The sequence below is a fragment of the Passer montanus genome, unplaced genomic scaffold, assembly GCF_014805655.1.
Source record: "Passer montanus isolate IOZ18808 unplaced genomic scaffold, ASM1480565v1 scaffold20, whole genome shotgun sequence".
NCBI lineage: Eukaryota > Metazoa > Chordata > Aves > Passeriformes > Passeridae > Passer > Passer montanus.
In genome coordinates, this window is record NW_024366592.1 from 4126150 (window position 1) to 4152235 (window position 26086).

General features: G+C 50.1%; 1 protein-coding gene across 3 annotated transcripts in view; it reads right to left on the minus strand.

The window, feature by feature from the left end:
* Positions 1–1755: 1755 nt before the first annotated feature.
* The window catches only part of B4GALNT3 (beta-1,4-N-acetyl-galactosaminyltransferase 3), a 63696-nt gene continuing 39365 nt past the window's right edge, over positions 1756–26086 (minus strand). For 2 of the 3 annotated variants that reach the window (XM_039707842.1, XM_039707844.1), the window contains exons 2-20: positions 25665–25768; positions 24906–24983; positions 17513–17608; positions 16487–16577; positions 15538–15638; positions 15113–15180; positions 14513–14591; positions 14056–14122; positions 12227–12370; positions 11725–11834; positions 11161–11261; positions 10450–10526; positions 8860–9859; positions 7474–7772; positions 6939–7092; positions 6186–6258; positions 5583–5736; positions 4464–4590; positions 1756–3696 (exon numbers count right to left, since the gene is read on the minus strand). In XM_039707842.1, the coding sequence (XP_039563776.1) occupies positions 3588–3696; positions 4464–4590; positions 5583–5736; positions 6186–6258; positions 6939–7092; positions 7474–7772; positions 8860–9859; positions 10450–10526; positions 11161–11261; positions 11725–11834; positions 12227–12370; positions 14056–14122; positions 14513–14591; positions 15113–15180; positions 15538–15638; positions 16487–16577; positions 17513–17608; positions 24906–24983; positions 25665–25768 (3032 nt within the window). In that variant the 3' untranslated portion in view covers positions 1756–3587. The remainder of the gene's footprint in view (positions 3697–4463; positions 4591–5582; positions 5737–6185; positions 6259–6938; positions 7093–7473; positions 7773–8859; positions 9860–10449; positions 10527–11160; positions 11262–11724; positions 11835–12226; positions 12371–14055; positions 14123–14512; positions 14592–15112; positions 15181–15537; positions 15639–16486; positions 16578–17512; positions 17609–24905; positions 24984–25664; positions 25769–26086) is intronic. The other variant, XM_039707845.1, reaches the window with a different exon arrangement.

Sequence of the window (26086 nt, forward strand, 5' to 3'; positions counted from 1 at the left end):
GAAACAAATAATAATTTTCACACAATACACTTTGCTCAGATTAAAAGCCAGCCCTTCTTCATTCCCTTGATGACCTGCAAAGCAAGCCTGAGCACCAGTCCTGAATACAGAGTCACATTTGTAGGCAGAGCCCCCTTACTCTGCACCTCACATTTGGTGGCCCAGACTCCCCTACCCCAGAGAAGGTCTCTTTTGCATTGTCCATCATATCCCAGCCACAGAGCTTCCGGAGCAGCTTGCTCCTGGCCTGGTGCAAGGAAAATCCTCTGCAACTGACTTCCTCCAGCTGGCCAAGCAGGACACAGCCAGGATGCACATGAAGGCCAGAAACTCCAGCACAGCTTCCTAAAAAGATCCTGGTGACAGAAATGTGACCAACTGTTGAGGGGAGTCAGCTTCCTGGCCATGTCCTTTCACTGCATAGCTGAGGGACCTGCTCCTGCTGTGCTTCCTGCTCTCCCCCTATTTGTGACTCTGTCTGGGGAGAAAAACTGCAGCTTGCTTTGGAAGAGGGGCAGCAGCATCAGAGTGAAGCCCAGCACTGCTCCTGCAAGGTTTGCTGCTGGCCAGTAAACTGGGGAGTGTGGAGCCCCTTCTCTCCCTACACCCTGCAGTGAGGTCTCTGAGCATGTGGGCTGGAAGACAGTTTTTATTCCCATGGGCTCTCCAAGCTCCTCCATAGAGGCTGCCTGCTAGTGCCAATTAGTATTAATCACATTTACTACTTGCTTGGATACCAACTGAGTATTCCCACTGGAAGGGAAGAACATTTGAGATGGTAGCTTTGACAGTGGGGAAACTGGCCATTAGGAAACTGCACTGAAAACCAGGAACTCCTTACATCTCCATCAAGGAGTCCTCACGAGGTAGTTCTGCTCACCACTGGCCTGGGTTACAAAGTGTGAAGGAATTGGAGTCACAGCTGAAAAATGGGGGCAAAATCCTCAAATTCTCCTTACCACTGGCCTGGGTTACAAGGTGTGAAGGAAGGAGTACAGTCACAGATGAAAAATGGGGGCAAAATCCTCAAATTCTCCTGGCAGTGCTGCACTGAGTGGTGCACCCTACTGTCAAGCCCACTCTTCCTGGCTGTCCTCTGTGGTGGGGAAGACTCATGGCATTTTTGCCAAGTGAGTTACCTCTAATTCTTGCCAGTGTCCGCAGATGGATGCCAGCTGCTAACTTTAGGTGCTGCAGACCACATCCACAGCCAGATGTGAAAGCACAAGGTACAAATAACTCCTCCTTCCCGTGCCTGACTTCCAGGCTGCCTCCGAATCCAGCAGATCTCCATGTGCATACCACTGTGGTGTTCCCAGTGTGATGGGCCCAGACAGCTGCTGCTGCTGACGCCCGGCCGCGTCCGGGCACTCGCCCTCCCGACAGCCTCTCCCCATTCCACAGGCATTGCGTGACACAGCCAGCCTGGACAGGCTGTGCAGGCACAGTCCTGGAGCCTGGAAAGCAGCTCACCTACACACTCGTGGAGCTGTGCCTGTGTCTGAGGGAAGCACAGGCTCTGGCTTGCACTGAGAGCATGACTGACACTGCACATTCCAGGGAGAAGCAGAGCTTATTGCAACATTGCATCACAGGGCTCTGGTCTCCCAAACTCCTATAATACTTAAAAAAAATAGAAAAAAAGTATTGACTGCTGTCAGCCTTTTCCCTATCACCTCAACTGCCATGATTTAATTTCTTAGTATCTGCATGGATATTTTCTCTCAATAGGAAGACTGCTCTGGCTTGGGCAGCTGGCTAAGGCTGCCTCTTCTGGGATATTCAGTGTCTCCATGGATTCACAGACACAGCCATCTCCTGTCTACTTCTCACCACAGCTCCACACTGCACAGCAGAACTTTCTGGTATCTGGTTGACTTTTTCTAAATCCATCACTCACAAAAGTCAGACTGATGCAAACAGATGATTTGACATGATTTCTATCTCACGTGCCAGAACTTGCATGTTCAATTTTCTACTGCAATGGCGGAACTTGATGGACTCATCAAGAACCACAGACACAGTAATAAATTAATGCCAATTCTGAATTGGCATCTACTCCATCAGCAAAGAGCAGAAAAGTCTAGTACCAGTCAGCTTTGCTTGTATTCTGCATACATCCATTACTCCTTCCCAGAACTCCCCACAGAACTGGGCACCATGAGCAGCATCCTATGTCACACTCTCCCCTCAAGCTTGAGCACTTTTCAGCATATTTGGAGACACTGAAGCTGTACAGCCCTGAGTGAGCTGAGATTTCTGGGTTTAAATAGCCTTCTAAAATGGTTACAGGGTAAAAAAATCTTGCCTTACATTAACAAGAGTTTTAGGGGATGAGACTTCCCTGTAGCACCAGGCCAGCTGTTCTTCCATCAATGACAGCATGGGTTTGCCCATCCTTTTATTCACTCAATGCTCTTCTGTCCTCACTGTTTGCTACACCCAGTTCATGTGCCAAGACCTGAGGCCACCTCCTCTGTACCAGGCCAGAGCTGCCAGGCTGTTCCAGAGATGAAGCACCAACGGCTGTGTTGGTTCTCCAACCAAGAAGCCTGCTCTATACTTAAGAGTCAAACTATGACAAGACAAAACTGTGAGGCCATAACTTATTAAATTAACTTTTAGATGCTGCATAAATGTACAGGATTTTGAGAGCAGAAGACTGTCTCCTCTTCTGACAAATCACAATACTTCAACTAATAAAATATTGCCACTTCTTCCCTGTTAGGGTTTCCCTGATATTGCTAGGACAAACACATGTCTGTCAGATAAGGCTGCAAAGTTCCTCCTGAGATGCTCTGTTAGCTTCTCTGTATAGACCCTCCACTACCCTCAGGCAGTGTGTCAATAATTCAGGTGGAATTGTCACATCACCCTTGCCAGCTCACCCAGCTACAGGCAAACGTGGCTCCTGTAAGGGAAATGTATTTGCAACTCCATCCACAGCCCATAATTTGCTCAACACAATTTTTCATAATGACCAAACTGAAAAGCACAGAGAAACATCTAAGCACCAGCAGCCTAAAGTGCTTAGGAGCTCCTCTGCATCCAGATTTCCTTAAGTCAGCACATGGGCATGTGGGTGCAATACAGATCAGAGAACTTTGGTCTCCTGTCCAAAATAATGGGTCCTGGAGAGATGGCAAAGGAGAGGAAATAGGGACGGTTGTGAGTTCTTTGCTATTTTTTTTTCCATTCAAGTTTTGAAAGAGAAGCCGCACTGCTCTAAACAAACCATTCTAGGCTTAGCTGGGATTTGTGTCTGTTTGGTGCAAGACTCAACAGGAAACAGGGCACCTCTCCCACTGTACCTTCCACCAGACTGCATGGCAGGAAATACAAGTGCTTCCCTTGACACCTCTGCTGCATGCCTTCCCAGCCACACGCGGATCCCGTGTCTCACATGCAGCGGCTGACAAGAGAAGCTCCCTCTCCACTAGCCTGATCACCCCTTCCTCAGCTGTGCCACGCCACCACAGGTCTCTGGAGGCATTGGAAGAGTTTGGGCACTTGGCTGCATGCCCCAGTAAAGTGCACATCTGGATGAGATGGTGGACAGCGCTGCCAAACAGCTCTGGGGTTGAAGGCTACGCTGTCTTCAGCTGGCGCCGGTTCCACATGCCCCGCTTTGAGTGAAACCAGTGGAAGAAGTTCCTCAGGGAGAGACGCTCCACTTCCAGCCCAGCCTGTAAGATCCTGGCAGACAGAAGAGAAGACTCAGGGAAAATTTCATCACAAAGACACTGAGGGACTCAGCTCCAGGAAAACTCTTAAGTTGTGCTGTTGACAAGGGACTGCAAGCAAATTGGATAGCCCAGAATAGCTCAGGGGTATCCCGTATCCATAAGCAGGAGTCTAATGACACTTTCTGAGTGTTTATGCACCCTTGAGCACAGGACTAGTCAAGAGTGCCTGCATATGCCAAGATAGGAGGAAAGATGATTGGCAGCACTGGATTGCAGTCAGCTGACAGAAAAGACAGGACAGGGCCCAAACCCTACAACTACAAAGCCAGAGGCTCAGGATTTGTGCACCCCTCATCACAAAATCCTCAGAAATTTTAAATGTACCTCATGACCTTTAAATGCCTCTCCACCAGCTAGTCTTCAAGGCTAAATGTTATATGGAAAATGTGAGGGCTCACACTGTGCTCTGGGTGCCTGAAAAGGACAAAGTCTTCACAATCACCAGGGCCTAATCTGCAGGAGACCAACCAGCAGTGTGGCTAGAAGGCAGCAGAAAACAGCTCTTCTCTTACTAGTGACTGCAATAGAGTGTTTTGTATCTCCTCACCTGCTAGGTTTGAGGTCAGGATATGCTCAAAGACTCTCCCTCACTGGCCAAGGTTATGGTGGCAGTAGTCATCTCAACCCCCTTAGAACCCCACTCCCATGGTCATTGGCTCTCCAGGATCTGATGGCCTTCCTCTCCTGAGCCCTTGAACAATGACACTGGATGCCTACCTGTCAAGGAGCTCCCAGTCCTCTCCTCCCCAGCGGTCCCGAAACTCTTTTGTGTTCATGCCTCCAATTTTGTCCAGGTCAGACTTGTATATGCCCAGGAGACCAAACCCATTCACCTCCCAGTAGCCTGAGGAGAGCACAAAAGAGGCACAGCTTTGTTGAGGTTTTGAAACATTGATGGTTCCAGCAGAGTGGCTGGATTGAGACTTAAGCTACTTTTAGCACAATGTTGACACCAGGGAGTAAACTCAGCACCAAGGCAGAGCCAACCATGCCAACCAGCTTTGGGAGTGAGAAAGGCTTGTGGACAGACAACATGGTCTGTCCCATCAACATGTTAGCAGAGCCTCTCACATCTCCTGTCTGGCAACACAATTCCTGGACTGTCCCAGCTTCCCAGGGTTGTCCCTGTGCCTAGATGGCTCAGGATGGCCATCTCTGTCTAAAGGAAATCCTATGCTGTACCACTTTTCTCCCTCCAACTTGGCTTGGTTTCCCTCATCCCTGCTCTACCAGCTCTCCTCAGGACAGGCTGTGCCCCCTTACAAAAGAAAGATATGGACAAACAGGAATAAATTACACTTTTTCCAAGGTCCTCAAATCCATAAAGAGCCCTAGGAGACAACCAGAAGAAACATTCACAAAAGAGAGATATGGACAAACAGGAATAAATGACACTTTTCCCAAGGTCCTCAAATCCATAAAGAGCCCTAGGAACAACCAGGAGAAACATCAGAAAAAGGGATCTGCTAGCTTTTTGATCTCAAATTCCAGGTACCTAATGCTGTTAAACCCCATTCTGTGTCTAATACATACACTCACCCTGTGGACTTGGAAGTATCTCAAGCTCCAGACCCTGACAGTGCCAGGGGAACAAATGTAGAGGAGGCAGACACTTCCTTCTTCCCCCATTTCCCAAAGTCTGAGCCCTCTTACCATCAGGCCACTGTGGGGACATCCCGCAGTGGATGCTGTTAAACCCCATCCTATGTCTAACACACACACCCTGTGGACCTGGAAGCATCTCAAGCTCCAGACCCTGACAGTACCAGAGGAACAAATGCAGATAAGGCAGACACTTCCTTCTTCCCCCATTTCCCAGAGTCTGAGCCCTCTTACCATCGGGCCACTGTGGGGACATCCCACAGTGCAGCCTCATGACCATGGGTGCAAAGGCCATCTTGCCTTCCACGCAGTGCTTCCTGATTGAATCAATGACTCCAGCTGGGAAGTGGATGTGCAGGTCACACAGGAAGACAATGCTGTGCGGGTCCTGGACAGTGGTAGTGGTTGGGAAAAAAAATAGGTTGACTTTCAGTAAATATTTCTTGAGGGGCAGGAAGACAGAAATATGGGAGTCAAAATCTCATTACTGCATCAGAAACTGAGATCCCATGGGCTGGATAAATGTCCACTGGCTGATCAGTGTTGAGTGTGAAATAGCATGACTGTGACCTGGCAGAGCCAGGATCACAAAGCTGCTACTGCTGACTTCCCTCCTGTCTGACACTCCCAGCACATGGACCAAGAATCAAACAGAGCACAGACTCCTCAGAATAAAGAGAACCCTTACTCTGGAAGGACAGGAAACACATGTACATTTTAACTGGTCAGCTAGGCCATTCCCTTCCCTAAAAACCAGCGTGTTCAGTACCAAAGGCAGTGGCAACACCAGACACATACTACAAACCCCCCTGCCCACCCAAGGCCCCCCAGACTCACCGTTATGAGGTCTATCCCCGCCTGCAGCCCAGCAGAACGCTCAAAATTCCCTGTCAGCTTCAGGTACTGATAGCTGGGGGTCAGAGGGGAAAGGGAATTTCAGTGACACTGGAGGCACAGCAGGCAGTGCCACACAGCACTGGGCCATGGAGCTGCCCTTGCTTCGTGTACCTCTGAAGCAGAGGAAACCTTTGCTGGGGGACTGCACAAGCCCAGCACTGCTCCCTGTCCCAGTCTGCTCAGAGAGTCTTGGCCCTGAACAGAGCCTAGCAAAACTCTTCTCAGCTCTAGCCCAGCTCTGTCCTAGGACTAGACCTGGAAACCCCTGGCATGCAATGGAAATGACCAGCCAAAGCTGATTCAGATCAGAGCAGGGTCATTCCAGCAAACAGAAGTCTCCATGTTATCTGTCCCACTTCTCAGAGCTTTCTTATCTTTTCTGTCCTCCCCCTGCCCCATCACTGGGAGATTTGCTTTCTTTTCTCTCTTGCAGTCTTGAAAAAAGAGACAAACTCAATTAATTTAGCTGGAAGACTACACTAGGTATTGCCTTACACTTTTCTAACAGTGTTCCATGCATAGATATGTATGCACATCAAAAACATGCTGTGTAAGTGCAAGGTCTGGATGGATGGTGTCTGTGGTGTTCCAGCTGCAGCAGGCTGTGGCTGGTGAACACACAGAGACTGCCAAATGTGCTATTTGCAGGCTTATGTGTGTGAGTGGCTTTTTGTCACCAAGCAGTACTCCCACCTGTGCAAGGTAGATCTTTTCAGAGCCTTCTCCACATCCATGTCATCGCTGCTGTAGTCTGTGATGATGACACTGAAGTGGGGATCCTTGGTGACTCGGAACAGCTCTTCCATGTCAGAGATGAACTGCAGTACCCAACGTGCCTGGTTCTTCACTGGTTGTATTGCAACAGGGAGAGAATCAAAGCAAAGTGATTTAAATGGCGGTGTCTTTCCTCAACATGCAAGGCTTCTTGCCATCTGTTAAACCTCAACAACCTTTCAGGGATGATGTAATAGGCCTAGGCTGAAAATTGGTCCACAGAGCCAAGGAATCAGTGTGGGTTCTTCCCCACCATGTGACAGTGGCTTTCTCTGAGATGACAAGGCATGGCTGTATGGCTGTTTTCCATATTTTTGAGGGTATTTAACTTGGGAGACAACAGAAATGGAAAGTAACCCAAGTAAGATGGCTGAGACTGGCTCACACCCACTGCCCTCATGAGAACCGCCCACCGTGCCACCCCTCGATGTCCTGGAGAGGCAGATCCCCTTACCTGGCACCACGAAGTGCACCACGGCCTGGTGGTTCCAGGAAAACCCCTGGGGCCAGCACAGCTCTGGCTCGCTGGCCGCGGCCATCAGGCGCCGCCGGCGGCCCCACACCAGGTTCCTCATCCTCCTCTCGTCCTCCTCGTGGCTGCCGCTGCCCTGCCAGCCCCGCGCGAAGACGTACTCGGAGAGGCGGACGCGCCGCTGGCCCTGCTCCAGCAGCTCCAGCTCCAGCAGGTAGCGGCTGCCCCGCATGCGGTCCTGCCGCTTCTCCACGTTCACGATGCGCTGCAGCTGGAAGCGCCTGCGGGACACGCAGCTGCAGTGGGCACATCCAGCCCCTATCCCTCCCCCAGCCCTGCTGGGCTCCTTCCTTCGGGCCAGCATAAACCTTTCTGTCCCCAGCTCCCCCGCCCTGCACCGCTTCCAAAGTTCCATGGGAATGTTTAGCACCTGTTTCTCCTAAATCCACAAGCAATGTGGGATTAGACCTGGGATTCCAGCCAAGGGAAAATATTTGGCAAGAGAAATGAAATAAAGGTGACACAGAAAATAACAAATGGGTCTGAATGATTGTGTAGGGCTGGTAATAGTGAGTGTATTCAACACCACCTACAATGATTTTGGCGCAAGGAGCATGTTTGGGCTGCTGAAACTGGCTCATGATAGCTTATCAAACAAGAATATGGAATAGGACTGAGCAATCCTACAGTAAAAACTGCCAGGAACTGTAGATTCAGAATGGTCAAAACTGGATAAAATGCCAGGTCATGCCCTTTCAGATGATAACAAGAGTTTCTGCTATAAAACAGGCACTTGTGAGTTAAAAAACACAGAAAATCTTGTATTGGTCAGTTACACCTGGCTGTGACTGGTGTGACCCTGAAAAAGCAAATGTTATCTTAATATGTAGCATTAGGCCTATTTCCAGCAGGGATTAGAAGCTACTAACATTCATTCCATAAAACATCCAGGATATTGGTCACTTATGTATAGGAAGATTAACACCAACTGAAACCAGAAAAGACTAGTAAAAAAATTATAAAAATTAAGGCCAACCCAACAAAAGGGTCAGGAGTTAGATTGTTTAGCTTATAGAGGCTAGAGGAAGTGTGTCTGTTTGCCAGAAGGGATAGTAAGTCTTGAGAAGAAAAAGAACCATACCAAGACTATGTAACAAAAGAGTACCAGCAAAAGCTGGTACCATTTCTCAGGAAAAAGAAGTGTGCCTAAAGTCCAGTGTTTTACACAGATTCCTTGCCTGAAATCTTATTCACCACATCTAGTTCATCCTCTGATTCTCACCAGTTACTCACATAACAGGTATTCCCCATACAGCATGGTAAACCAACTCTGGAACAGTGCCCCTTGGTTTTCTCACTGCACCTTACCCTTTACTCCTCTGGTTGAGTTTCCTCAGGAAGACACGTGTAACTTCCAGGGCCTCCCTTTCTCTTAGCAGCAAATTTCCCGAGGTGTTGCACTTCAGGTCAATCCAGTCTGTGCGCAGCATATGGAAGTCCAGGTTGCTCATGCTGAAGGTCTGCTCCCAGTTGACTGCCTGGTCAAACACTGGTACGTAATCAAAATCCTCCTCATCTTCCTCCTCTGGCTCCCCATCCACCTCTTCCTCCTCTGCTACTCCCCCAGACTTGCCCTTCAAAGGAGATGCCACCTGTGCCTCTCCTTCACCCACATCCCCATTGTTGGCCACCTTCTGCTCAGCAACGTAGGACTGCACCTGGCTCAGCCACTGTGGCAGCCCGGGCTGCTGGCTGGGGCTGGCAGCACTCACTGCCTGCCTCCTGGCTTTGCCAAAGACTGGGCCTCCTTTCCTGGCTGGCACGGTGCCTGCTGGCTGCAGCCTGTCCTTTGTGGTGCTGAGGTCTCCTCGAGGTCCTAGCCTGTTGGGAACTGTGACCCCCGAGTCCCTGGGGTGGCCAAGAGATTGCTGCCTTTCAGACACAGTCCTAGAAGGAGGGATTGTCCTTCTGAGAGGCACTCTTCCCTGGATGGCCCTGGCATGCTGCGGAGGACTCCTGGAATTGTCTTTGACGCCAGCTTTTAAACGGGGTCTCTTCGTTACTGGATTTCCCTCTAGGCCAGTCAGGCTGAGGTTTTGGTTGGTAGAGGCCAGCATGGCTGATTTGATACCAGACCTTTTTGTCCTCCTCCTCCATACCTCCTCTCCCGCATCATCACCCATGACGGAGAGGAGGCGGCGGCGCTCCCGGAGGGAATAGTCCTCGTGGATATTGTCAGTGTCCAACACGCTGCTGGGAGCCTTGCCTGCTGGCCCTGCCCTCCCTGTGCCAGCGAGTTCAGGGGCACTGGTGCTCTCCACATCCTGCTCCTCGTACTGCAGGTCATCCAGGTTCCCCTCCTGGGAGCCTGCAGGATGAATCCAAATTACATCTCTGGCATTCTCCCACTGTGCCTTCCCTGCCCAGGCACCCACCAGGCAGGGGAGCAGCTACTTCTTGCCTCCTCTCAGTGTTGTCTCTCCTGCTCAGAGGGACAGGGATGCTCTCCTAGGTAGGAGCCATGCTCTTGCTGCCACCAGCCTCCTCAGCACCCATCACCACCACTGCCAAAGGCTGTGGAGCTGTCTGGCTTTGCCCTTAGCTGTGGGTCTGGCCACAGCTCTGCAGGGCAGGTGTGACCATGGGCTGCCACGCTGCACACCTCTGGCTGCGTTACTCCTGCCCATGTTTTTGCTAGAATTGCACCTCAGCTAAGCTGTGGGCCTGAGAGTTGTCATGTTGTCTACTGCAGCCCACTGTTTGGTGAGCTCCCAACCTGCCCTTAAGGAAAGTAAAAGTGGCAGTAAAAGTCTCCTCCCAGACACAGCAATCTGGCAGGGAAAGGCTGAGATTTCCTTGGTATGGAAAGTCAACAGCTTCCTTCAGCTGGTGCTGCAGGACCACACACAGAAGTGACAGATAAAAGGATCCTCTGGGTTCTGACATAAGGGCCCCTACCTGGTTGCTCTGTCTTTTCTCCAGAGTCCAGGCTCTTCTCTGGCCGATCCATTTTCATGTACTTGTAAAATCCAAATCTGCAGAGAGAAGAGCAAAACACAAGTTTGATGAATGTTACATTGCCCTTTCCTGGAAGAAGGAAGAAGGTCCTGAGCAGAGTGAGGCCATAATCAGCTACTTTACTGGGAAAGTGACCCTTTTTATCCTGCAAAAAGTCCTCCTGAATGGCTGGGAGTCCTTGCACAAGGTGTCTGTTGCAGTAGGGAGCATGCAAATAGCAGCTCCCTTGTGGGGCCACCACTGGGATCTGGGCACCAGTGAAGATGAGTTACATGCATTTCTTCCCCCAGACAGAGGCCTCGTGGTGAGCATAGTTTTGGCTTTCACAGTGACAGCTATCAGGAGGCTCCAGCCACTTGCAGGCCAAGCTTGCTGGGAATATACTCCCTGATGTAAGAGAACAAACATGCTCTGACTCAGCTACTGGGCTAACAGTGCAAGAAAAGCGCTGGTAGTTTCCCCGTGAGACCCAAACATATTTTCACTTAAGTTATCAAAAGAAACTATAAATGCTTTAATGTTTTGCAAGACTTCAGGGATCTTTAAGAATTAAAAAAAAGTCCTACAGAAGTAAGCATGAAATTCCACACCAATTCCAGCCTTCAAGCTTCTCCCCACTCTGCCAGTAACCCCAAATTTACAGCATGCTACCTTTCCAAATAATAAGGGTTTTCCTGGTAAAAGCATTTGTTGTCTTTCTCCATGTGGCTCAGGCGGCTGTAATCATTTGGATAAACAAAGGATAAATGAACCTGTGAAGAAGAGGGAAAGATGAAGTGAAACCCTCATAAATGCCAGACATCAGTCACAAGGTGACCCAGACATAGCTGCAGGATAACCAGCCCTTTTTAGAGGGAGCAGGAGTTGCTCACACTTTCCCTCTCCAGGAGCAGGCTGTGAGAATGGAAGACAGAAGGAAGCATGCTAGGACACATGTATGTATGCACGTGCCTTTTACCCTCCCCCTCAGCACTGGTCCACCTCTCTAACTGTGAGCTTAAGTCTTACAACAGTGTGAGAAATAAGTTGGAGAGAGGTGGCCAAGTCCTCCTGAAGAGATGTCCGTGGCTTTATTAATCCACACATACTACAGTCCCCGCCATGGAGAAGGAAATCCTCAGCCATTGTGAGACTCCCTGCAGAGGCAAGTTTAGGGATCTCTTCTTGCTCCTTGTGTATCCCTGGGCAAGCAGCAGGTCAAGCAATCCAACTTACGAACTGGAGCCCCTGGTAGCGCTGCAGAGGAAATCCATTGACCAGGTAGCTGGGCTTGTAGGGGCAGTCCGGCAGGGCCCGGCGCACACGAGACTTGCTGAGCAGAGGCACTGCACAGAAGGAACACACAGGCAAGGGCTGCAGGAGGAGCCCTGCTGCAGCCACACACCAGCTTAGCTACTTCTGTGCCTGGGTTCTATTTATCCATGTGGAATAATAAGGAATAGATTAAACAAACTTTCTTGCACAGCTCAGCTCTTTACATTCCTTTAAGACGCTCACACAAAAATATGCTTGGGGATGTTGTTTGAGCTGGATGCCCAGAAAGAGGAGCTGGCTTTGCTCCATGCTTTGTCTCCTATTGATACTGTAGCTGCCCCTCTCTTTTGCACCAGGAATAAAAAAGCATGGCCTGGATAACTGCAGTGTAGGAGGACAATCCTTGCCAGCTGTGCCCCTGCACGGGCTGCAGTTACTTCCTCAGCTGCTTTCCAAGTCTCACCTTCATAAAGAGTGTCCCGGGGGTCAGGCTTCAACATGTCAGCTGGGTGCACTGCGCTGCCAGGGCTGTCAGCAGCCCAGCTCCTGCGAGTGGCCAGTGTCTGCGGGATGTGCCCAACCTCATCCATCTTCAGAAGTGTCTCGTCTAGAGACCAGAGAGAGAACACAAGGGGGAGACAGGGGCTAATTGTTCCTTGTCCAAAAAAACACCTCTCTCCAGTGTCAGCCCTTTCCAAATGGCATTGCATCCGTGGCACTAATGCTGTCTCTGGCACAGGCAAAGGAAAGGCTCTGACCCAGAAATCTAGAGACAGAGAAGCTGTGGGGTGGGAACATGGCTTTCACTGAAAGCAAACACACACAGTGATGAGAAGTGGATGAAAATAACCTCCTGCCTTGGATACACCACCACTGGTGTGCTGAACAGGCTCCATGCTGGCAGGACCTACTGGACACCTCTGTATTATTAGTATTAAGTTCCTTTTCAAAGGAGATGAAGAGAGATGAATGGGAGGAGAAACCTGAGGAGCAAAGGAAGGACCTTCAGTGGCTGAGGAGGATGTTACTCCAGAAAGGGAATGAAGCCCCACAGCAAGCCAAGAACAACAGGAAGGTCAAACTCAAGACTGGGTACTGGTTATATTTTTCCTTGGGTGTTGCTGTTCACAGGACTTCACGTCTCCATGAATCTTACTCTAAAATGAGGGGAACTGAATAAATATCCATGAAGGAAAAGCAATATCCTGCCAAGGGCACTGGTGTGCAACTTTGGGGTACTGAACTACATGGGACCTCAGAAAGAATGGGATGTCATGTAATACAGCCAAAGGCTAATATGAACAAGAGAAAAAACTATGGGCAGAAGGCAACAGATAAAAATGAGACTGCAGCACTGCACCTAATCATGAGGGGATCTTCTGGAATGTCAGTCTTCTATTCTACAGGCAAAAGAAAAGAGCAGAAGGAAAAAGGATGAAGATGGAAGACCAAATGGAAAGCCTAGTCCTAGCCACATGGGAGGTTTCAGAAAATACAGCAGCAGGTTGTGATCCAAGACACAGCAAACAGATGCCTTGACTACATCAGGGAGTCTTCTAGGCACAAAAGGGCTGGTATGAAAAAAAGCCAAGAAATGTTGGAAGGCAACAGCAACAGATATGGAAAGGGGGAATGCTGGCACAAGAAAGCGATGCTGACAAAGCTGGGTAAGGGTAAACAAGACTAAGGAACTTCTTAACTGATAACACCATCACTTGATGTGCTAAGAAGGGTTTACAAAACAGGAGGGACTGGACTGATGTGTTTGAAGCAATCCAACACCAACTCAAAGAGACTTGAGGCTGGGACAGAAGAAAGCAGCATGCCCCCTCATCTCCAGTGAATCCTGTTGTGTTCAGGACCCAGAGTGAAAGCTGAAGTGCTAGAGCAGCCCCTTCTCCCTGGTTGTGTCCAGCTGGCAGCACACCCCAACAGATCTCATGTTTTGGGACTCATGCTCCCCCTGGCTCTCAGCAAGCAATCTCCATCCTGTGATACTCTCAGTCTAGAACAATTCTCACCTTTGCAGACTCTCCTCTCAGCCCTTCCTCACTGCCTCTAGACTTTGCTGAAAAAATGGTCCAATCTTACTTCTGATTCTCCTACATTCAATAATGAGTCACACTCTTGTACAGAAGTCTTTCTCCTGAACTGTCTCCACCTTTTTCTCCCAATGATGCGTATGCCTGGTATTTGCCTGGCTAGACAATGATTCATGGTGAAACACTGGATGCTGATACATTTAGGAAGAATGGGGAGGTGCTTGGGAAAACTTGTGATGAAGATACTTACTAGCAAAAAGGGAGAGATATTGGGAGTCAATGACTTTGAACTTCGCTTCTGGATCATTCAGTCTCCACTGGAACAGAGAAACACATTAAAATGAAGTGCCCATGGAGTTAACCAAGCTTGAACAAAAGGAACACACTACCTCTACTAGGACCGAATTTACCCAGCAGCAAAAGACTGGGAATGAGCAGAGATCCCCCAGGACACATCCAAGCCAGGAAAGGCCAAAAAGCTGCAACAGACCCCAGAGAAGGCAGACCTATCCCAAGTAAGCAGAGGAAGGGGTCCTGACACATGGCCAGGACTATCTCACACAGAAGTAGGTAAGGGCTCTGGAGAGGATTAGCTACATCTCATGCAATGAGGAGTTGAGGCCAGGGAAAGGAGGGAAATGGTTACAAACATCATTCCTGAGCTCTGTGGGGACACATATATGGGACCACCATTTCCACAGACTCACTGCTACTTCCACATGGTCCGTTCCTCTGTCATCCTGCTTGTGCAGCACCTCAAAGTAGTACCTGCCCTCCCGTGACAACCTGCCAAGAACAAGGTGTCTGTCACCAGGAACATTAAGGAACATTTCTTAGCTTGTCAGCAGACAATGAGTGGAGAGCAACCACACCCCTGAAACAACCTAATTCTCAGGGTAGGCGGGGTTAGTGCTGCCAAGAAAATCCAGATCCTGACAGTGAGATAGGTAACTTCACTTATGCACCTGGAGCACTCCAGACCCTTCTCACTTAATTCTGAATAACTCCCTCTCAGTGTCATCTGCTGGGTTTTGGCCTCTAGGAAACCTGGCCAGTTCCAAGGCAGGAAGCTTAGGACATAGTTAATATAGGGGAGCCTGGATGTGCTGGTGGTTGACTGCTGCAGGGAAGAAAAATTCAGTGTTGCATTCCTGCAGTAAATTGCAAAGCTCTGGCAATACCCCAGAGTAATCCCTTTCTCTGTATTGCGAAACTCTTCAGGGCAAGCCTGAGTGCTTTTCCCTTATCCTTGTGATTTCCTGGTCATGTGCAGAGGTGGCTGGGACTGAGGAACTCTGCCCACTCACCTCACCATGTTTGACTTCTGGCTGTGAAATTTCCCAAACTCTCCTGGTGCGGTCCACTCCTTCCCCGTCTGTGAAGAGACAGAAGATGGCTCTAGTTAAGATGAGTTTCTTCCCTTGTTACTGCACTGACAATGATAAAAAAGGAAAATTTAACTCCCTCTTCCCTCTAATTCCTCCTGATAAGTCATCTGTGGACAGATTTAAGTCCCTTAACTGTGAACAAGGGACTCCCAATAGCACTACCAAGAGGTAAGTGGCTTAAGATATCACATGTCATACCCCATCTGGCATCTGTGCTGATGTTGTCTGTGGTTGGACAGGGAAAGAAACCTGGGTAGTCCAAGGAAGCAGTAAGTCAGGAAGGTCTCTGTTCCCACAGAAACATGAAAACTTTGATGGGACAAGCCATGCAACATGCACTGTACCTTGCCTACGCTGGCCAGCAGCTGGAGACCAGAGGGCTTTTCATCTGGACTCAGCCAGAACTCAGCGTTGTCATCTGCAGCAATGGCAAACTGAAACTCCCCTGCCGAGAGATAGAGGGGGTAAGCAGGGCTTTGGGGGAAGGGCTCGTGCACAGAACAGATCCTGCTCCCCTAAAATGCTGTCTTTACCCTTTCTCCTGGTAAGACCATCTTTCCCTTTTGATGTTATCACCTTCCTGCCTTTGAATCTCTCTGCTAACTCTGCTGTGACTGAAAACTTTGCAGATGTCAGTAAAGTGTCCCTCCTGCACTGGCTACACCAGACATCTAACCTGGAAAGCTAAGAAGTCTATGCAAAGCCTCCCCTGACATCCCTTTTGCTTCCAGAGCAAAATTTTGTGTGAGATGCAGTGTTTGGGTGGAGGAATGTGCAAGTAGAGCCACAGAGGGAGGCAGAGGTGCTTGAGGTTCACTCTCTGTCCAGGGTCACGGGGATGGCAGCTGCAGGGAGGGCCCGTGACAGAGGGTGAGTGCCAGCAGAGCATGCAGCTGGGGGACACAGATGTCAGCTGCTGTCAGATGGCATTCATGCACCCAGGGAGCAGAAGGGACATCACTGATGTCATGGACAGTCCTGGCCATGAGAGGGAGGGAGGCAAAGCTCAGGGATTGTTTGTGGCCACATAACCACCACGGGGCTGTGAATTCACAACAGTACTGTTATTTATCTAGCATTTCCCATCTGCTTTCTCCTGTGCTTTTCCTCACCAGGGAGGAGGCAGATGTGTTTCCAGCCATGCCAAGGCCATGGCCAGTCACGCACGCCACCCACGGAAGGGACCTGGTGTTGGGCTTGCCAGGGTGAGGGGAGCAGTGGCTCAGCACCAGGAGGGGAGGGAAGGAGGGGAAGGTGACAAGAGACATGAGTGAAGGCACTCAGAACCCTCACCATCAGTGAAAGGGTGAAGGTAGCCAAATATCCGGAGACCATAGTTGGTCCATTTTGGGGACACGGCCAACTTCTTCAGCATAGTTCTTGTCTGAAATGGAAGAAGAAAAAATTAATAAAAATAATTTTAGATGTGACAGGAACAAGGGAAGAATTAAAAACCCTGGGCAGGTGGGAAGAGGGTTTTCTCTAAGAGGAGGATGGAGGCAGAATGAAAGAGTCAACCAAGTAAGAAATGAGATGGAGCAGGTGCTGCTGAGAAGGGAGAAGCTGCATGGGGGATGCATTTGAGGGGATGGGGACAGGATATGGCATTCCCTAGCCACTTGGAAGGAGAGCACCAAATACAGGGTTCCTTCAGCCTGTGTCTGAGCCCTGGCAGGCCAGCATGTGTGAAATGAACCTCCCCTGTGCAGCAGAAGAGCTGCTACCCCTGAACCCTTCTGAAAGCTTCCTGCTCCCTCAGCAGGAGGACAGAGGAGGTGGTTGAGAGGGAGTATTGTATCAGAAGGAACCCTCGTGGCAGGGAGAAATGATGAGTCTGACTCCATGTTCTCAGAAGGTTAATTTATTATTTTACAATACTATATTATACTAAACAATACAGAAAGGATACTTACTGTATGCTAAAAAGATAATAATTAAAACTTGCGACTCTTTCCAGAGTCCCAACACAGCTTGGCACTGACTGGCCAGAGTGAAAACAACTCACACCAGAATCCAATGAAACAATCACCTGGGGGTAAACAATCTCCAAACACATTTCACATGTGAGCACAACACAGGAGAAGCAAATGAGGTAAGAATTGTTTTACCTTTTCTATGAGGCTTCTCAGCTTCCCAGGAGAAAAATCCTGGGTGAAGGGATTTTTCCAGAGAATGTGAATGTCACAAGGAAGGTGGTGGATTTCAACAAAAAGCAGGACAGAGAGGGAGGTAGAGGAAGGACGTGAAGAGAATAAGGGTGACCCACCTGGGAAGCTGAGCTGGGAAGTGCAGGACAGGGGATGTGATGGTCTTACTCACGTGAGGGAAGAGAGGGAAGTGGAGGTTTCTCCTGAGCTGCTCGATGGAGCTGCCACACCAGTCCTCAAACACGTGCAGGTTGGCCTGGCCCTGGAACTAGAAGGCAGAAGTGGGGCACCATGAGCTGCTGCATCCAACCCCTGTGTCCCTCCTCCCTCTGACAGCCTTGGCCATGGCCCCTGGAGTGCTTGGGAGAGGGAGGGAAGATTCCTTTGCTATGATGGTCTGCTCTGCAGCAAACAGGGGTCTAGAGCACTGCTGCTGATCTGCTGAAGGTGTGGGGTTGGCACACACATCTGAATGGCACCTGGAAATGTGCTAATGCTTGGGACATCTCAGTTCCATGGCTGGGGCTTGCTCCATCAAGGAGGTGTTTCACCAGAGGGCTATGCTCTGAGGCTGTGGTGTGGAACACACTGCAGGGTGGCAACAGCTCCCCATGATGTAACATCTTATGTTCTGCAAGAAGGTGTTTTGGATTCCTTCACCATCTCAGGGCTATTTTCCTGACCTGAGGAAAAGGGGACACCCTAGGCAGGGGAGATGGCAGATCACCTTCTCAAAGCATGTCCTAGAGGTAAAACTGATGGAAGTTGGTGGGGACAGGGAGATGGAGACCTGGCAGAGCAGGGAGCACCAGCACAGGCAGCTCAGTGGGCAGCACAGCCTCCATGTGTCTGCAGAGACACAGGAACACTGAGGGAAGTGGGGGCTCAGCCTGGACAGCACAGGAGGCTGTGCGGTGTGAGTACAGGTCCCTGCTACGCAGCCAGCCCCATCAGGAGAGGCTGCCACTGTCCAGCTGAGACCTGGAGCACAGCTGGGCTGGGAAAAGCTTCCTGGCCACTGTGGGACTTCAGCAACACATCCTCAAAGGACAGACTTTATTTCTGTCAGAGACATTCAGAAGGGAATTGCTGTCTGCTCCCCAGAAAAGTCCAGGCTTTCTGACTGCAACCAGTGGAGCTGGATACTGAAACTCTCCTTGCAGGACTGGCATCCAGCAGTGAAGAATAAATAAGCTGGAGACAGTACAAGCTACCTTAGATGGCAAAAGGCTGAAGAAAGGAATAGGTTGCCTTGGGACTGGGGAGGTTTTGCTGTGGCTGTCTTGCCTATATAAGGGCTGTGGGAGCAGGGCTGGGGAAACAGCCTGAACAGCACCCAAATGTCTACAGATGGCAGCAAATTCTTAGTTTTTGCTGGGGAGGCTCTAGCAGGCCTGAAGCAGCACAGTGGAGGAGGGTCCAACCTCTCTGTGCACTTCTGCCAGAGAAACTTCCTCACCGAGTTATTTTTCCCAGGATGGTGGGTTGGGGGTGTGTTTTGAAATAAACTGTGGCTTGAAGGAAGGCTGTGAAGCAGATTTGGCTCCACAGCAGTAATGCTCCTTGCGAGCTGTGGACTTTAGCCATGCATGTGAAAACCACTTCTGTGTGCCAGGCAAAGCACATTCACAACCACTGCTGCTCTGGAGTGGTCTCTGGTCAGCCCTCTCTCACTGGTGTCCCCACAGCCAGGGCTTGATGGATGTCTGCAAGCCCATGATGACCCCCACTAGCATCTCCTCCTTCCTCTGCTGACATCCATCAGCCTGGATTCTGCCCACCAGACAAGAGGAAAATCAGCAAGTCGATGGAATTCCTCAGAGCAAGGAACAGAAACAGAGTGGAGACAGAGGGCTCAGGGTGATGGAGGCAGCCAAAAGAAACCTGGGATACTGCAGGAACTTCAGATACAAATAAATCACTGCAAGTGTGACAAACACTGAATTGGAATTTAACTGCTTGCAGTCCCGTGCCCCTCGGCCAAATCCAGGTTCACACCCAAGGGTCTTACACTGCTTTTCTCAGCCAAATCAAATAATGACAACTGCTGTTTCTTGTGGAACATGAAGTGAGAGGAACAGGCTGGGCTCCCACAGAGAATCACCACCAGAAGCTGAGTCCTATGGAAGTCTGCTGCTACCCACAAATGATGCTGGTTCTTTGAGTTTTTTTGTTTTTTGGTTTTTTGGGGTTTTTTTTTGAGAATTGTTTGCACACAGCAGAGTGCAGGCTCAGAGCTCTATGAAACATAGCACAACACTCCCACACTGTGGACAGGCTGGCACTGCAGCTCACCCCTGCCAAAGACAGACCACGGGGATGATCCTCAAGCTCAGGACTGCAAGGAAGCTGGGCTGGCTTTGACACGGGACAGCCCAAATACAAAACCAGATATTTACGAGGCAAATCCCAAAAGACTGGCTATACTTGCTCAAATGTTTGCAGAGTAAAACCTGGACCAGTCCCACTGCAATACAAAACTTCACTGCAGTTTGGCAGTATTAGGGAGAGGGCAGCCTAATAAAAACTAAGGCAGAGAGCACTGTACTAGGTACACCATCAATACTTATAGAGGTAATTCCTGAGATTTCTAGCCCAACTCTCCTACCTCCAAAGTCTTTACAAAGCCTCCAAACAGGAGATTCTGGCAGGAGTTAATGAGATCACCTTGCTTTTCTAGTAGCACTCACAGCTACTAGAAATAATTAACTGCTAAATAATAAGTATTTCTTGCATGAGATTTTAAAATATTTTCTGAATCAAGACATTTTCTCCTGAGCTACAGCAGCTTAACTTAGTATCTGTTTCCTCTTAAAGGGAAAAAAAGAATATTATTGACAGATAAGTGCTGGCTGCCCAAAGTGCTGCTTTGGGACTGAAAACTGAGCTAGGCTTTAATTTTAGGCCCCCACAAGTCATCAGCATAGCAGCTGTTTTGAAACTCTATCACCTCTATCCCTCCAACTCAATTCACAGCTGCCCATTACAGGCAGCTTAGAAATTCTTCTGTTTGCTATATGAGTATCCTCACATGCAACATGCTGCAAAAATCCCCTGCTTGGTGCTTTTGCAGATTGCAGTTATAGAGCAACATCACCACCATTCCTAATTCGTGTGCACAGAAAAGTCAATGGATTTTCTGAAATAAGATTTTTAGAACATGATTTTTAAACATGGTTACTGCATTTGACTTCCCGGCTTGGCCTATGTTTGACTTCCTACCCGGCCCTGTTTCGCAAACAGAAATTTAGGACCTGGCAATCAACAAGTTAGGTTCCCCTTCTCCCCTTAAAAACATCTGCTTTGAAAATTCTGGATACACTGATTTGGCCAGAACCAGGAATAGAAGCCATGAGTATTAAAGGAGATGGTTTTCTGTGACCTTCCCATTTAGAGGGCTTCTCCTGCCCTTGGGGTTTCTCCCTGTCCCAACACCTTTCCACAGCTGCTTATCACCCTGCTGAAATAGCAGCAGGGCATGATCCCAGCTCAGGCCCAGCACAGGCACAGGTCACACACCAAGGGCACCAGAACAGGCACAGGGACACTGTGCCCTGGAGCACACAGCAGTGACAGTGTGCCCTGGAGCACACGAGCACAGCACAGTGACACTGTGCCCTGGAACACACAGCACGGTGACACTGTGCCCCGGAGCACACAGCACAGGGACAGTGTGTGCCCTGGAGCACACAGCACAGGGACACTGTGCCCTGGAGAACACAGCACAGGGAGAGTGTGTGCCCTGGAGCACAGCACAGTGACACTGTGCCCTGGAACACACAGCACGGTGACACTGTGCCCCGGAGCACACACAGCACAGTGACAGTGTGCCCAGGAGCACACAGCACAGGGACACTGTGCCCTGGAGAACACAGCACAGGGAGAGTGTGTGCCCTGGAGCACAGCACAGTGACACTGTGCCCTGGAACACACAGCACGGTGACACTGTGCCCCGGAGCACACAGCACAGGGACAGTGTGTGCCCTGGAGCACACAGCACAGGGACACTGTGCCACGGAGCACACAGCACAGTGACACTGTGCCCAGGAGCACACAGGACAGTGACACTGTGCCCTGGAGCACACAGGGACAGTGACACTGTGCCCTGGAGCACACAGGGACAGTGACAGTGTGCCCTGGAGCACACAGCACAGTGACAGTGTGTGCCCTGGAGCACACAGCACAGTGACAGTGTGCCCTGGAGCACACAGCACAGTGACACTGTGCCCTGGAGCACACAGCACAGTGACACTGTGCCCTGGAGCACACAGCACGGTGACACTGTGCCCTGGAGCACACAGCACAGGGACAGTGCTGTCCCAGCCCTTACAAGGGCAGGGAGGGGACAGCTGGGCCAGGCCCTTGCTTGGCACTGATGCAGCTGTGCCCCTCCAGGGCTGTGGGATCATGGCTGGCCTGAGCCCCAACCCGACCCTCCCTTCTGAGCACACTGGAAAAATGTCTCTCTGCAGCCCTAGCACTGCAGTAGAAGTCTTTGGTATTTCTGCTTCCTTCTAGTGAGAAATGTTAGATTATCAGCCCCTGCTAGAACTGACCATAGAGGAGGATCATACATAGACAACCCAGACCTCTTCCTAGCCCAAACTCTGTCAATGTCAAAACTATCTGGGGGGTGGCACCACACACACCCAGGGGCTAGTGCTGAGCAAGGAGACCAGGGAAGAAAGATCTGGGCAAGCAGCAAAGCTGAGAGAATTGCAGCAACAGAGACACGACCTCCTGCTCTGTAACTGGAGCAGGATGGAGAAGAGAAGCTTTCCTAATTTTGTCCTGGGCAGATTTGGCATCACAGAGGCAAATCAGCTGCATAGCTGCACGCAGCCCAGGGAATGATAAACAGGGCACAGAGAGGGCCTGAGCCACAGAAGAAAGGCGACATTGTGCTGCCAACTAGAAACTCCTGAGCTTGTAAGACTCTTCTGTGTCCTCAGAGTGGCTGCAGCCCCTCCTCCTGCCTGGCCCAGCTCCCCTGGCTGGGTGACATTCAGCAGCCAGCAGCTGGGCTTGGCTGCACGCTCTGCTGTGCTGGGCACTTGTGGGAATCCATCAAGACAAGTCAGCAAGACAGCCCCCTGTCTGGATGGGCACGAGTGGACAAGGAAGGGACATCAGCAGAGACACAGTGAGCAGCAATAGCTTTTGTATTCCAGTCCCCTCAGGAAAGGATGCTTCCTCTTTGGGCAGGTTTGGTAGCAGGACAACACTCCAGCACAATGGAGTGCTGTCCTGCTACCAAATCCTTTGGTTTTGTGCAGCACCTGTGCAACTGTACAGGTGCTGCCTGCAAGGGGCTGTGCTCCTGGGCATCCCTCACACCTCCCTGCAGAGAGAAGTCCTGAGGCTGTGCAGACATGAAGGAGGAAAGGACATTTTAAATGCACCCCAGCACTGCCCAGACCTTTCTCCTCTCCGAGCTGAGCAGATGCTGTTGCAGAGGGAAATGAGGACAGCCTGGGTAACCTTTCAGTCACTTTTCTGACAGTCCTCCCCACACCTACAGCAGTGTCCAATGGTGACACTCACACCCTGCAGCACAGGTCTGCCCTGATGGTAGCCAGGCAAGTTTCTGAATTAATGAATCAAAACACCCCTCATCTCTCCAGCCTGAGCAGGCAGTGTGTGATGCTGGGAGCTGGAAGACTTTGCTCTGGTGCCTGGAAGTGACAGTAAGGATAACAACCATCATGTGCACAGGCATCTTGAGGAACCAGGAGCGAGGGTGAACCCTCCTTTCCCCCAGATGCCAGAGCAAAACTTCAATTTGGGATTCCCAATGAGCACACTTTCCTACCACATTATCCAAGGCTGAAGATTTAAGCTGCCTATCTCATATCCTGAAACTGAGAGAGGAAAACTGAAACCTGTCCTTTTTTGGCAATGCTGGCTGCCAGCTCACTCTGCAACCCTGTTAATTATTTATGTTTTTCAGGAATATGCCTCTCCATTCAAACAAAGCCCTACTCCCTCACCTGTGTGAAGCAACTTGGTGTCCCTTGCCCCAGGAATCAGGCTGCAATTAAGTTATTAGAGATGCTGTGGGAAGGGCACAATGGGATTATAGACCCAGGGTAATTAATTTGGGCAGAGTCACAGAAAAACTTAATCCCCAGGCTGGGAGAAATTTCAGTCGGTGGTTAGGAGGACAGCAAGCAGCTCTGTACAGAGCTGTGTCCATGGATCCCTCTCCACCTCCTGCAGCTGGTACTGGTGAACCACTGGCCTTGTTTGCAGTCAGGGGGACTCTGCTGACCCTCTGGGTACACACAGTGCTGCAGCAAGGGCTGGAAATTTTGCCTTATACAGGCAGAGAGAAAAGTGTCCAGGCCAAAACGTGCAACTCACCAGCTGCACCTCTGGCCTGGTAAAGGCTCACTGCACACCACAGCTGGCCACTCTCCAGATTCATGTGCTTTGGGAAATCTCTAGGGAGGGGATCAGAGACACAGGGCAAAGCCTCAGGGAAGCTGGGAGATGCCACACAGGGCCTGTATTACCCTGTGCTGTGGGAGAGGGGAGTAGCAAATGCTCAGAGTCATCCCCGGGCACAGCAGCAGCCTTGTCCCAGACATCCTGCTGACTCTTGGCCATCAACTGCTCATCTGGGAGACAGCTCTGCCTGCAAAGCCCTGCAGCTGGAGAAGACCCCAGGCTCCAGCTGGGCCCAGCACTCCAGAGCCCAAGCTCTGACACAGAACAGATCAATGGCCTGATCTGGTTCTGGGCACTGCAAGGTGGCTGATGCTGGCTGCTGCCAGGAAAAACGAGGCTGCAGGGACCTGAGCTGCTCCTTGCTGTGGCTGGAGGGATACACTCTCCCTCCATTACCAGTGAGATCTGGAGATCTGAGTGCAGAGCCATAAGCCTGCTCCCTCCCCTGGGGAGTCACACAGGCTCCTTAATTTGTGCAGGTCTCTAATCACCTTGAGGAATTTAGTGAGCTGGCTCCATTAACTAAATGCCCCCTGGCTGGTGTCCCTCTCATTAGAAGCAGGTTGCATTGCTCCCTTATCTGAAGAGGAATGATGAGATAAGGGAACAGGGGAGGAAAGAATAATTGAGGCATGAAGGAAACAAAGGCAGTGTTTACCCCAGCCTGCAAGGGTCACCAGAGAGGGTCTCTGTTCATGGAAGTGCCACTGAAGTGGAGAAATCTCCACCTATGACACGCAGGGGTTGGATGGCAAAAGCCAGAGCAAGAGCAGTGTGACACTTCTGTGTGCCACAGTCATGTATTTGCTTGTTGAATGATTGGCCCTACACACTCCAGCCCTGAACAAACTTCACTTTTCAGGAAGGTAGAGGGCTGCCTGGAATTGTGGGTGGGTGCTTGGAGCCTTGAGGAGTCGTGGAGACACCAAATTATCTGGAATCCTGACACTCCAGTCTTTCCGGATGATTACTCAAGTCGTAAGAGTCATTAAGCAGGGAGTGGACCTCCAGTAAAGTTAATTAATTTCCAGCCATACCTCCCTGCCTTTCATTTCTGCTGTACAGGTCTGTAGCCATAACCCCCCTCACGCAAAATGATGGAGAAAGGCACCCACCTCTGGCATCCATGGGACAGGTCTGTCAACAGCTGCGTCATTTGATTTATTCCTCCCACCTATTTGCAGCTCTTGGATCTGAAATACAAGTAGAGAAAAGTGAAAATAACCTGAAAAATGGCATGGCACTGACATGTACAAGGTGGTTCTATACAAGCTCTATAAGAGGGTCAAACCTGGTCACTAGAACATAAAGGGAGTTTTCAAGCTCCCTTTCCAAAGGACAAGCCAGATATCATGGATGCAACAGGGTGAAAATGCTCCCTGGCTTTTCTGACAGCACATTTACATGGTGAGCTACTGAGGGAAAAGGATACCAGTATTTTATAACTGCTTGCTAGAGTTAACTTTAGCACAAAGTTAAAACTTAGGTCATTCCCTGGGTTTTTTTTCCCCCATCAATGTTTCAAAAATGTCCCAGCAATAGCTCCTCCAGCACTGCCTTCAGTCAACAGCACTGAGATGTGCTTCACTGGAGAGCAGTGAACTCCCTCCTGACCTTTCACTTCTGCTTCTATCTTGCCTTCCTGTGCCACAAGCCCAGCCAGCTTCATCCCACTGTCATGGCTTGGTAGATCTAAAATAACTTAATTGACTACAGCAGAGCCATTGCAGGCTCACGTTGCTGTGACTCAGCTCAGATTCTGCCCTGTGGCAAGCTCTCTTTCCTGTGAGAAGAGAGAGCTGTCTCTTGGGGCCAGCATCAGAAAGGAAGGGCAGCCCTTCTGCATGTTCAGAAGGCAGCCCAAGCGTCCTCACCTGGTGTCCCAGCTTCTGTGGATAGTCCAGCTGAAGGCTTGTGTCCCCACCTGGCACACTGGTGTCTGACAGAACCCTAGCAAGCTCCCTCCAGCTTTCATATCCTGTACAGAGGAAACAGAAAGGTGTCAGGGAACAGGGTTATAAAAAAGAAAGTGCAGCAGTCACCAGTATGAGCTGGTCTTAAAAGGCTGAGAGACCTCTAACAGTCTGGAATGGTCCAGCAGGGACGCAGAGTTGTTTTATGTTACTTGGAGTTGGCAGACTGGCACAGAGAGAAAAATCGCCTGTATCTTCCTTAAAAGCTCTTCCCTCCTTCTTATTAATACTTAAAGATTCATCATAGTTTTAAAATGGATATCAGAGATTTCATTAATCACCACAAGTCCGGGAACATTTTTTAGATTGCTCAGATAATCCCA